Here is a 12060-nt window from a genome sequence, read left to right on the forward strand (position 1 = left end):
GCAGCCCCCAGCAGGGGCTGGGCTGGGCTGGGCTGGTCCCAGGGCCGGCTCTGGCTTTTTTGCCGCCCCAGGCAAAAAAGCCTCCGGCCGCCGCCCCCCCCCCCCGCGGGGGGGGGGGGAGAGGGCGGCTGGAGCCCCGGGGGGAGGGCGGCGAGCCCCAGCGGGGGCTCCGCTCTCCCCCCGGTGGCCGGAGCGCCGCGCTGCCCCCCTCCAGGTGCCGCCCCAAGCACAAGCTTGGTGGGCTGGTGCCTGGAGCCGGCCCTGGCTGGTCCCATCCCGCTCTCTCGCTGCAGAGAGATTGGGGCGTCTTCTGATGGGGGGGAACCCAGAGCTCAAGCGGGGCCCAGCCTGCCCCGGCTCCTGCCCTGCGGGGCCAGGGTCTCTCTGGCCGGGGTTCAAGGGGAAACCATCTGCCTTGCGCCCCCCGGCCCTGAGCCCCCCGCAGGCAGCGCGTGCCCCCCAGCCCCGCGCCGGTTCGGGGTCGGCCTGGGGGGGTCCCAGCGGGAGCGCGGCCCCGGCCTCTCCCAGCAGGGGGCGCTGTGGGGAGGCGGCGGGAGGCTCTGAAATGGGACCGGGCGGGACCGGATTGGGGGCGGGGCCGGCTGCCCCTCCCCCTGGCCGGGACGGTCACATGAGCGGGGCGGGGGTCACATGACATGCCCGGAGGCGGAGGCGGAAGCGCGCGGACACGGTACCGGGGGGCGGGGGCCTGGGCCAGGCAGGACCCGCCCAGCAAAACCCGCTGGGGTATCGGGGGTGGGTGGGGAAACTGAGGCAGGGCGGGCGCGCGCTGACCCCCAGCCACAGCGGGGAGCCGCGGGGGCCCCCGAGGTCAGCCCTGCCCGTGCCGGCTCCGTGGGGCGTGCCGTGGGGTGTCCCGCCCCCTGTACCCACCGGCCTGGGGAGGTTGGGCGCTGCCGGTGAGCTCCGGCCTTGCCCGCAGGGGAACGAGCCCCTCCCCCTCGTTAGCTTTATGGGCACGGTCATGGGGAAACTGAGGCACGGGGCGGGACTGGCCCAAGGGCTCCCAGGCAGGGGGCTCCTGTGGGCGTGGCCCGTGTGGCAGCGCCCTGCGCCCCTGCCGCCGCCTCCGTCGGTGGGTCTGAAAGTGCCCTAGCGTGGGTCCGGCAGCCCGTCCCTGGGGCTGTGGGGGGAGCCCCTTCTGCCATCCCCACGGCAGCTGGGGGGGGGGGAGAACAGCTGGTCCAGCAGCGAGGGAGGGGCCTTGAACCAAGCGGAGGGACCTGGGCGCTGAGCCGGGGGCAGCCTCCCGAGCCCCCGTCCCGCAGCAGCCGAGGATGTGGGGAAACGCTGCCCTCGGCCAGCCGGGGCTGTCTCGCACCCAGCGCCCTGGGCAGGGCATCGCCGGGCGGGCACCTGCTGCAAGTGTCTCTGGTGTGTGCCCCGGGCCGGGCGGGGAGAGGAGGCTCCAGTGCGCGGGTGGGCATGGGGTGGGTGGGCTCCTGGCCCGGGGGCCCTGGCGCTGACCCGGGTTCTCCCCCCAGATGAAGTGCGCGCTGATCGCCAGCGAGGGGGCGGAGGTGCTGTTCTGCTGGGCCGACGAGGAGTTCACAGAGAGCCTGCGCCGGCGTTTCAGCCAGGCGGATCAAGGGGGGCGTGAGGTGAGAGGTCTCACTGGGGGTGCAGCAAGCCCCCTGGGCCGGGGGGAGGGGCTGGGCTGGGGGCCCTGTGCTGGGGGTGTGGGGGGGGGTGGAGGAGGAGCAGCTGAAGCGGGACTGGCTCATGGCCTGTCTGTCCCTGCCCTACAGCCGCCTGCCTTCGAGGACAGCATCAACACACTCTTCGCCCCCATGATCATCTCCTGCGGGACGCTGCTGGAGCGGCTCTCGGACACCTACACCTGCTTCTCGGCTGAGGACGGAGGCCATCTCTACGTGCTGCACATGGTAACGGTGCCCAGGGACCCGCCCCCCGGCAAGGGGAGCATATGGCTGTTTGCTGGGAGCGTGGCCCTAGCCCCACTTGGGATGCAGCTGCCATCCGGCCTGGCCCCTGGGCAGAGCCCTGCGCTGGGTCACTGTGTGCGCGTGGGGGGAGGGTCCCCAGGCTGTGCTCCCGGGGGGGCCCACTCCTTGCTGGCGAGGGCCGGCCCGCGCGGGAGCTTTGCCCCAGGCCCAGCCGGCACGAGGACGTCTTACAGGGGTGGGGATTTGCTGTTTCCTGCCTGGCCCTGCCGGCGCGCTGCAGTTCGGGGAGTGCCTGTACATCGCGGTGAACGGTGACGGCTCGGAGAGCGAGGACGACCTGCGCCGGAAGCTCTACGTGCTGAGGAGACTGGCCGAGGCTCACTTCGGCCTGGTGACGCTGGACTCGCACCTTGTCTGCAAGGAGTGAGTGGCTGGCTGGGCCGGGAGGGCATTTGGTGCTGCCTGGGTGCTGGGCAGACCCTCTCACCTGGACGCACACGTCAGTGCTGCAGCCAGCGCCTGACTGGTGAGCTAGCACCGCGGCCGATCCCTGGGGCTGGGGGACTCGATGCTGTGCCTGGGGGGTGCAGGGATCTGGGCGAATGTGGAGCCTGTCGCTGTGCTGCAGGCTATGGGACTGGAGGGAGGCCAGGCCCCAGCGTGCAGCACGCACCATGCTGGGTCACGTCCCCCGTGCTTGGAGTCTTGCTAGCCCAGAGGAGGAGGCGCCGCGTTCCCCACGCCGGTCTCCGAGGGCTGCTCAGGGCCAGGAAGAGCGACTGGAGCCTGGGGAGCGGCTGGCAGCAGTGTGTCGGTCCCAGGGAGGAGTCCGGGCCCATGGGGGGCCCTCAGCCAGGCGAGGGGCCCAGGGAGCCCAGGGGCGGTCTCTGGGACGGGCCCGTCTCTCCTGGACGGGAATCGGCTCACTCGGCGCCTGTGCTCCCAGGTTGCGGCCGGCGGACTCGGAGCAGCGCAGCCGTGTGTGGGCCCTGTTCCAGGGCCTGCTCCAGACCTACAGCAGCCTGCAGGAGGCCGAGCAGAGCTTTGCCGTGGAGGTACGGGGCGGCGGAGGGCCTAGCCTGGGGAAGGGGGCTAGCAGGCTGTGGGCGCTGGGTGTGACTGGGGTGAATTGCCCTGAGGGGGGCCTGGGTGGTGCTGGAGGGGCCTGGGTGGAGCTGAGGGGGTGCCGGGGGGCGTGAGTGCAGAATTCTTTGGGTTTCCTCTCATTCCCTGGCTGGCGCGGCCGGGAGCTGCCCCACCGGGCCGCTGGGTCCCCTTGCCCTGTCCCAGCTCAGCGCTGGGTCTGTCTCCCTGTGACCCTGCCCGCAGGCCGTGGAGCGGCTGATCCACCCCCAGCTGTGCGAGCAGTGCATCGAGTTCCTGGAGCGCCAGGTGGTGCAGCACATCAACGCCAGCGGGCAGCGCGGGGGCGAGGAGGTGGTGCACGCCTTCCTGCTGGTGCACACCAAGCTGCTGGCCTTCTACTCCAGGTGAGATGCGCCCCCCCCACCCCCCATGACCCTTCCTGGAACAGCAGCTCTATCACCCCCTCCCCACTCACTGGCCGCCTCTCTCTGCAGCCGGAGTGCCAGCACCATCCGCCCAGCCGACCTGCTCACCCTCATCCTCCTGGTGCAGGACCTGTGTCCCAGCCCCAGCGCAGACGAGGACCTGAGCCCCCAGGTGCCTGGCTGGGGGATGGGCCTCGGGAGCAGCCTGGGGCTGGTGGGACTGTCGGGGGAGGGGTGCTCCTCTGTGATGGGGGCTGGACCCCTCTAAGCAGCTCTCCTGCTCTCCCTGCAGCTGGCAGAGCGGGGGCTGACTCCCCAGAGACCGAAGAGCAGCGAGAGCATCCCAGTGAAGAGCCCAGGCCCACACGGCACCCCCAGGAGCGAGGCAGAAGAGCAGGTGTGTGGGGCCGGCTGGGCCTGGCGCCCGGGGGTTGGCACAGAGGTTGGGGGTATTGTGGTTGCCTGGAGCCCCAGCAGGGGCAGGGTCCCCAGAGCTGTTCTCCACCCCCCCAGGATCAGGGCCTATGGTGCTGGGAGCTGCATGGGCTCGTTCTCCCCCCCCACCCCCGGGATCAGGGCCCTGTGGTGCTGGGAGCTGCTTGGGCTCATGTCCCCCTTACACACTCACTCACTCGCGGGGATCACGCCCCAGGAGCTGCATGTATCGGCGGAGCCGTGCTCCCTGCCCCAAAGCACTCGGGTGCGACTCTCCACTAAGTCAGCGGTTCTCAGCCAGGGGTACACATACCCCTGGGGTACACAGAGGTCTTCCGGGGGGTACATCAACTCAGCTAGAGCTTTGCCTAGTTTCACAACAGGCTACATAAAAAGCACTAGTGGAGTCAGTACAAACTAAAGTTTCATACGGACCATGACTAGTTTACACTGCTCCATATACTAGACACTGAAAGGCAAGTGCAGTATTTATAGGCCAGTGGATGTATTCGATACTGATATGGTAAAAAGGAGACCCTCAGCCATTGTTCAGTACTGGTGTGCTGGGACACTTGTATTTTTACAGCTGGGTTTGGAAGCAAGTCGTTTTTAAGTGAGGTGAAACTTGGGGGTACACACAACAAATCAGCCTCCTACCAGGGGACAGCAGTCTGGAAACCCTGCGCTAAGGGGTGTCGTGGACTCACAGATCGTGCCCAATCTTGGCCCCATGTGGTCCGTGGGGGGGTGCCCCTTTCAGTGCGACAGCCCTTCTCAGGGGTCCACTCTCTCTCGGGGTCAGGCCCCTCCACCTCCTGGAGCCGCACCTCTCTGAGCCTTAGCACGTCTGTCTCTCGCCGTGGGCCCCCTCAGGGAGTCCCCTCGCCCCGAAGGAGTTGATGCAACCCTGTTCTCTAGCCCGGAGCGACTCTCAGCCAGCATAAAACAGGAGGGTTTATTGAGCGTCTGAACCCAGCAGAGGAAACTCTCTGACATTCAGGCCTGGCCTCCCTCAGCCCAGCACATCCCAGTCTCCCCTGCATCCAGGTGGGCTCTGCCTGCTCCCCCTCTCCAGCCCAGAGCCCCCCTGCTCCCAGCTGGGCATCTGAGATCACCGGCCCCAGGCCCCGCCTCTGTCCATTGTCTTCTCTCCAGGGAAATAGGGTCGCCTGGGCCTCCTCTTCTCTCTTCGCAGCCCATTGTCCTCCCACTGGCCAGGACCGGCTGCAACTCCTGAGCTGGGCTTCCGGGTCACCAGGTCACCAGTCGCTGGGGTCTCCATTTTCCAGGCCATCGGCTGGGATCCCAAGTTCCCTCTCCGGTCCTCTGTAACAACAAACTCCCTCTCCCCTCACCTCATTAAACCAGTAACACCCAGGGACACTGAGTCCCACCCCCTCTGCGTGCAAACCATTGGAAAACAAGGAAAACACAAGAAAATCCCCCACTTCGTCACAAGGGGTGTTTGATAGAATCCAGCTACCCGGAGCCTGACTGTGCCCCGGCCGAGGAACCAGCCCAGCCTCACCGCTCTGCCCCTTGGGGGCCCATCCTGACCTGCCCTGTCGTTGGGGGGAGGGTACCGCTGCCCCCTGAGCTGGCTCCCTTCTCGCTTGCAGGATGCGGACGAGATCTCCATTCCCGAGGAGTATTACACCCCCCAGCCCTCGCCCAGCAGGCAGAGCACAGGTGAGTCCCTGGGCAGACGGGCCGTCTCGCACCGGGAGACTGGTTGTGTCCCCAGAGGTGGCAGGTCCAGCACGGGGGCACACGAGGGGGCTGTGCCAGGAGGGCTGGGGCCGGGGGATGTTGGGGGAGGCCTGGGCCCAGGGTGGGGTGTCTGTGTGGAGGTTGAGCCCCCACCCAGCGCCCCAGAGGCCAGGGCAGGAACCCCGCAGGGTGGTTTGGCTGCATGCGGTGCTGGGGGCAGCGGGCTCCTCTGCTCTGTTGCCTACAGGAGGCGCCAGCTGGTCGGAGGGCTCAGAGCCGCCGGGCTCTGGGGAGGCAGATGCTGCTGATGTCCAGGTGAGCCGGGGATTCCCGCCCTGAGCATGACCCTGTGAGAGCCCATGGTGCCCACGTCCCGCTGTGCAGTCCTGCCCTGCCAGCCTGCCCGTGTCCCCAGCATGGGCCTCCCAACCTGGCCAGACGAGGGGTGTCCGCAGGGCTCCTGCAGCCCCTTCTCCCCCAGAGCTCTTCCCACCCCCCAGGCGTCTTCCAGCCCCTCAGCACAGGCTGGGCCTGTCACACTTGCCCATCGCCGCAAACCCCACCCTGTCCTCCCTGCCCCTCTGGCCAGGGAGCCCAAACTTTGAGCGGGCCTGGCAGCACCTGCCCTAGGGCACTGTCCAGACTTGAATTCCCTGCGTGACAAGCTCCTAGGGAAGGTCTGGGGGGGCGGGGTCTGAGCCACTAGCCAGATCCATCCCCCTTGTGGGGAGTTTGTTCCAAGATTCAGCCTGTTTTCCCCATTTGCGCCACCTGTCGCCCACTCCCTTCTGCCCGGGAGCCTCCCGCCTGCCCACACCTGACTGCAGCTTCCCGGGGGTGGTGCCACCAGCTCTGCCCTCGCTACGTGGGACGTGGGCAGACCAGCCTGTTGCTGCCTGGCCCGTTGTAAACCCTTCGGGTCCCTTCCCTGATGCGGGGTGTCTAGCCAGCTGCTTTCTCCCCCCAGGTGGCAGAAGACTCGCTCCAGGCCCTGGTGCCCCCAATGCCCAACGCCTCCAACCCCAGAAGGATCTTCCTGGATGCGAACCTGCGGGAGGGCTACTGCCCCATGGTGCCCCACACCATGTACTGCCTGCCGCTCTGGCCTGGCATCTCGCTGGTGCTCCTGACCAAGGTGAGCTGGCTCTGGGGCATGGCGCATGCTGACCAGCCTGGCCTGCCACAGACCCACAGGGCCGGTGCTACGGCCCCAGCTGTGGAGCAGTGTCTGGGAGGAGCCCGTCAGTGGGCCGGGGCCCCAGGGGTCTCGCGTGCGCCCTCCTGGGTGAGCCACGCTGCTTCCCAGCCTCCTTAGCCTGGACCCCTGCCCTGCAGCCCCCCTTCTGCCCCCCTGAGCTCCGGGCAGCGGGTCCAGCTGGGACACACCCCGAGGGAGGCTTGTGCATTAGCCCCTCGGCCAGCGTTCGCCGCGACTCCCCCAGCGCTCAGACAGTCGGGTTTGTTCGGTAACTGGCCACGGCCCAGGCCGGCCATCGGGTCGCTCAGAGAACTGAAGGTTACAGCACGGCCCATTCTGGGGAGCCCCGTGCCCAGCCAGGCTGTAGGGAGCCCCTGGGTTCCAGCTCTGTCGGGCTGTGACCTCCTTGGTCCGACTCCCGGTGAGAGCCCCGGCTCCTTCCAGGAGCCCCCTCTGAGCCCCCCACCCCCTCCCAGCCCTTCAATCTCCAGCTGGGGGGGGTGGCTCAGCCTCCCTGCACAGAGGCGGGGAGATCTCTGTCCCTTGGGGCACTGGATGTCCGTGTCCTGGGGACTGGATTTGCCATCGGCGTCTCAAATCTCCACTGATCTGGGGCCAGGCCCAGACAGCCAGGCGACACCACCCTTGTCTCAGCCTGTCCTGAGAGCAAACAGTCCTGTCCCACCCACGGGGGAACAGTGCAGGGGAAACTGAGGCATGCCGGACTCATAAAAGTCGTACAAACCAATTCCCACTTTCACACCCACTCAGAGCCCCAGCACCCACATCGCCTGCTCCCTGTACCAACTGCTGGATGGGTTCCTGGTGCTGGAGAAGAAGCTGAGGGAGGGGCAGGAGGTGGGGCCACCCACCCGCTCCCACCCACTCCTGGCTGAGCTGCGCCAGAGGATGGACAAGTTCGTGAGGAAGCTGGGCAGGCAGGACATGCAGGTGGGAGTCCAGCGCGGAGCTGCGGGGCGGTCGGGGACCCTGGCACGGCCTGCACGCCTCACGGCTGCCCTGTATGTCTGTCCTAGTTACACAACGCCTGGCTGGAGTTCAAGAGCAAAGCGTTCTCCAGGCAGGAGTCCGGGAGCTCGAGGGAGTGAGTATGGGGGTGTGGGGAGAAAACCGGGGTACAGGGTGGCAGGGGCTGGGCGGGCAATTGGGGGGGGAGGGGAAGGGGCGGCTGGGGCCGGGCGGGCGGTTGGGGGGGGGGTGGCTCTAGGCCCAGAGGTCCAGGAGGACAAGGAAGAAGGCCAAGGGCGCGGACCCCAGTGAGCAAGGTGGGGCGGCTCTTGGGGCCCCCAGCTGCTGTCTGGAACCCAGGGTGGGGGCCAGGTGGGGACGTCTCTCAGGGGCTGTCTCCCTCCAGGCTCCTGCAGGCGCTCGGCAACGTGAGGCGGCAACTCTGCTCCGTCTATCGCCAGCTCTTCCTGACCTCGCTGCCCACCCAGGGCCTGGCCCAGGGCCTGCAGGACTGGGCCCAGAAGCTGGTGCGGTGAGTGGGGGGGGGGCTGGCCTGAGGGGGAGGGGGTTGCTGGGGGTGGGGTGAGTCTGTGTGTGTGTGGGGGGGGGAGAGATGGGGCTGCTGGCAGGGGGCGTGGAGGCTGGGACTTCAACTGGCCTCGTGGGGAAGTGGCTGGAAACCAGCCCCCGGGCCTGGGCCCTGCGTGGAGAGGACGCCGCAGACCTTGGCGGGTTTAGCCGGTACATGTCCCTGTAACTGGCAGGGCAGTTTGACCCCCAGGCACCTCTGGGCCACGGGTGGGCAGGCAGCTCTTCTGTGGGGGCCCCCCTGGGGAGGCACGTGCCCCATCCCCTCCAGTGCGGGATACGAGCCAGCCATGGCCGGCATCCCCGTGTCCGCGCGGTGCCCCCCGCTGGGCGCCAGGCAGCCCGAGGGCCTGGCCGGGGGCGGGGGGGGGGCTCCGCGCTCAGGCCAGGCCTCTTCCTCCTCAGGGAGAAGCTGCTGGACTGGAGGGACTTCCTGCTGGTGAAGAGCAAGCGGAACATCACCATGGTGTCACATCCGCCCAGAGAGCCCCACGCGGGGCAGGCGCCTCCCCCCCCGGGACCGTCCCCGCGGTGCAGCGAGGGCTGGGGGGCGGCTTCTCCTGCCCAGGCCGGCTCGGGGCAGTTGGCCTGGCTGAGCTGGCACAGCTAAGGGGGGGCTCGCCCCATCTCTCCAGCAGCAGGGCTGGACTCTGCCCAGCGCTGGGGGGACGAGCCTGCAGGGAGCCCAGCCAGCAGCTTGCACGTTGGGTCCCACAGGGCAGGGGTCTCTGTGCTGTCCCGGGGGCACTGGGCTGGCCCCAAGTAGGCCACGCCATGGGGTTGTGGACAGAGCCCCCCTCTCCGCCCCCGGATGCCTTGGGGGGGATACAGGAGGTGCTGCTGGAACTGTGGGCAGGGGGCCGTCGGCACCTGGGTTCCCATCACCAAGAGTGGGGACAGGAAGCAGGACCCGTCAGGAGCCATCTGGGGGGCTCGCGGGAGCTCCCCATTGCCCAGGGCAGGCTCAGCAGGGCACCCATGGGCAGGGGGGTCCCTATGTCTGGGCACCACACGCGCATTCCCTGCAGTCGCTGGTTGCCCTTAACCTGCCCCCACCTACCTGGAGGACTTCCCAGGCCTGGTGCACTTCATCTATGTGGACCGCACCGCCGGGCAGATGGTGGCACCTTCCCTCAACGTGGCCGAGGACTCCGCCTCGGAGCTGGGCAAGGGCGCCCTGGCTGCCTTCATCAAGAAGAAGGTACCGGCCCTGGGCTCTGACGCTGATCCCTTGGTTTGGGGGTGGGGAGGCTTAGAAGGGGCCCATGCCTGGGCCGGTCTGCACAGCTGGGGTGGTGGAAGCCGGGCGGGACGGGGGAGCGCGACGCTGGTGAAGCAGGGCGCTCGGTAGGAGTGGCGCCCCAGGGCTCCGAGGGGGAGGAGAAGGGAGCAGAGCCGTGGGGCCGGGGGATCTCTGCGCCGGGCTGCAGCTGCCTCCTCTCCCCCCAGGTCTGGTCCCTGATCGGGCTGGCGCGGCGCTACCTGCAGAAGGGCTACACGACACTCACGCTGCGGGACGGCGACTATTACTGCTCCTACTTCCTCTGGTTCGAGAGCGAGCTGGTGCGTTGGGGGCACTTGGCCTCTGACCTGCCTGACGAGGCCCCTCCCCCAGCAGCACTTCCGAGAAATGGAGAGGCCCTGGCAGGTCACCCCGGGGCATGTTCCTGAGCCCCCAGGACCTGTGGCTAGCCCCCAGCCCAGCATACGGGCTCCCCAAAGCACTTGGTCAGCCCTGCCCTTGCCCATGAGCTCCAGGCCACGCAGCCAGCACCCCGCTGCAGCCTCGGGCCAGCCCCCAGCCCCTCACGGCTGTCCCTTTGCCACGCAGGGTTACAAGCTGGAGGTGATCGAGGTTCCCGTTCTCTCCGACGACTCTGCTCCCATTGGGATGCTGGCAGGGGATTACTACAGGTGAGTACTGGACCCAGCCAGCCCCTGCCCCCCGAGCCCTCTCCTGGCCGCTGGCTAGGCAACAGCGGCTGGGGAGAGCTCTGGGCTGCAGGGCTGCCCCTTGCCTGCAATGGGTCACAGCCGGCAGGTGGGGCTGGGAGCTGGCAGTAGTTGGGCTCTGAGCCCTGCGGGACCCTGTCTCGGTGCCCAGCGTCTGTAACCACATGCCCCAGGACAGGGATTCGCAACGTCCCCATGTCTCCGCCAGGGGCTGAGGTTACACGAGCCTGCCACTAAGCCAGGGATCAAACCCAGATCTCCAGGCTCCCTGGCCAGGCCGTCTATACCAGGGGTAGGCAACCTATGGCACGCGTGCCAAAGGCGGCACACGAGCTGATTTTCAGTGGCACTCACACTGCCCGGGTCCTGGCCACCGGTCCGGGGGGCTCTGCATTTTAATTTAATTTTAAATGAAGCTTCTTAAACATTTTAAAAACCTTTATTTACTTTACATACAACAGTAGTTTAGTTTTATATTATAGACTTATAGAAAGAGACCTTCTAAAAATGTTTAAATATATTACCGGCACGCGAAACCTTAAATTTGAATGAATAAATGAAGACTCGGCACAGCACTTCTGAAAGGTTGCCGATCCCTGGTCTATACGTACAACATGATGGGGTCTAAATTCGCTGTTACCACTGGAGAGAGAGATCTTGGAGTCACTGTGGATAGTTCTCTGAAATCATCCACTTAATGTGCAGCGGCAGTCAAAAAAGCTAACAGGATGTTGGGAATCATTAAGAAAGGGATAGATAAGACAGAAAATACCATATTACCTCTATATAAATCCATGGTACACCCACATCTTGAATACTGCATGCAGATGTGGTCACCACATCTCAAAAAAGATGCATTGAAACTGGAAAAGGTACAGAGAAGGGCAGCAAAAATGATGAGGGGTATGGAACAGCTTCTGTATGAGGGGAGATTAAAAGGACTGGAACTTTTTTAGCTTGGAAAAAAGATGACGGGAGATATGATTGAAGTTTATAAAATCTTGGCTGGTGTGGAGAAAGTAGATAAGGAAGTGTTATTTACCCCTTCACATTACACAAGAACCAGGGTCACCCAATGAAATTAATAAGCAGCAGGTTTTAAACAAACAAGGAAGTATTTTTTCACACAACTCGCAGTCAACCTGTGGAACTCCTTGCCAGAGGATGTTGTGAAGGCCAAGACTATAACAGGGTTCAAAAAAGAACTAGATAAGTTCCTGGAGGATTGGTCTATCAATGGCTATTAGCCAGGCTGGGCAGGGATGGTGGCCCTAGCCTCTGTTTGCCAGAGGCTGGGAATGGGCGACAGGATGGATCACTTGATGATTCCCTGTTCTGTTCATTCTCTCTGGGGCACCTGGCATTGGCCACTGTCGGCAGACAGGACACTGGGCTAGATGGACCTTTGGTCTGGCCCGGTGTGGCCGTTCTTACGTCTTCCCCTCTGGGCCTGTCCTTGGAATGGGGTGGCCGGGTCCAGGGACGCGTGCGCTGCACAATGTCTGATCTGGAGTGGGTCCAAGGCCCAGGCCTGCTGCCCCCTGGGGGCTGGTCTGGGGCCTTGTAGGGGCTTTCCCGCCTGACCGCTGTCTCCTGTGCAGGAAGCTGCTGCGCTACTACAGCAAGAACCACCCGGCTGAGGGGGTGAAGTGCTACGAGTTGCTGACGCTGCACCTGGGCGTGATCCCTGCCGAGCGTGTGATCCAGCAGGCCTGCGACCTGGCCCGCCGGCTCTGGGAGCCCTCCCGCATCCCCCTGCTCTGAGCCA

At 65.9% G+C, this 12060-nt stretch overlaps 1 protein-coding gene across 1 annotated transcript; it reads left to right on the forward strand.

The window, feature by feature from the left end:
• The first annotated feature begins 1505 nt into the window (after positions 1-1505).
• HPS1 (HPS1 biogenesis of lysosomal organelles complex 3 subunit 1) lies at positions 1506-12056 on the forward strand. The gene is made up of 17 exons (XM_065407535.1): positions 1506-1622; positions 1770-1907; positions 2209-2351; positions 2875-2983; positions 3258-3418; positions 3509-3611; positions 5494-5563; positions 5832-5899; positions 6552-6719; positions 7554-7733; positions 7820-7887; positions 8158-8283; positions 8745-8809; positions 9395-9540; positions 9789-9902; positions 10171-10253; positions 11894-12056. The coding sequence occupies exons 1-17, from the start codon at positions 1506-1508 to the stop codon at positions 12054-12056; spliced, it is 2022 nt and encodes a 673-aa protein (XP_065263607.1).
• Positions 12057-12060: the final 4 nt, after the last annotated feature.

The sequence above is a fragment of the Emys orbicularis genome, chromosome 7, assembly GCF_028017835.1.
Source record: "Emys orbicularis isolate rEmyOrb1 chromosome 7, rEmyOrb1.hap1, whole genome shotgun sequence".
Lineage (NCBI taxonomy): Eukaryota > Metazoa > Chordata > Testudines > Emydidae > Emys > Emys orbicularis.

Coding starts and splice junctions, on each gene's coding strand:
- HPS1 (XM_065407535.1), top strand. CDS start 1,506: ATGAAGTGCGCGCTGATCGCCAGCGAGGGGGCGGAGGTGCTGTTCTGC. Junction 2,984..3,257: donor AGCAGAGCTTTGCCGTGGAG/GTACGGGGCGGC, acceptor CCCTGCCCGCAG/GCCGTGGAGCGGCTGATCCA. Junction 6,720..7,553: donor CGCTGGTGCTCCTGACCAAG/GTGAGCTGGCTC, acceptor ACACCCACTCAG/AGCCCCAGCACCCACATCGC.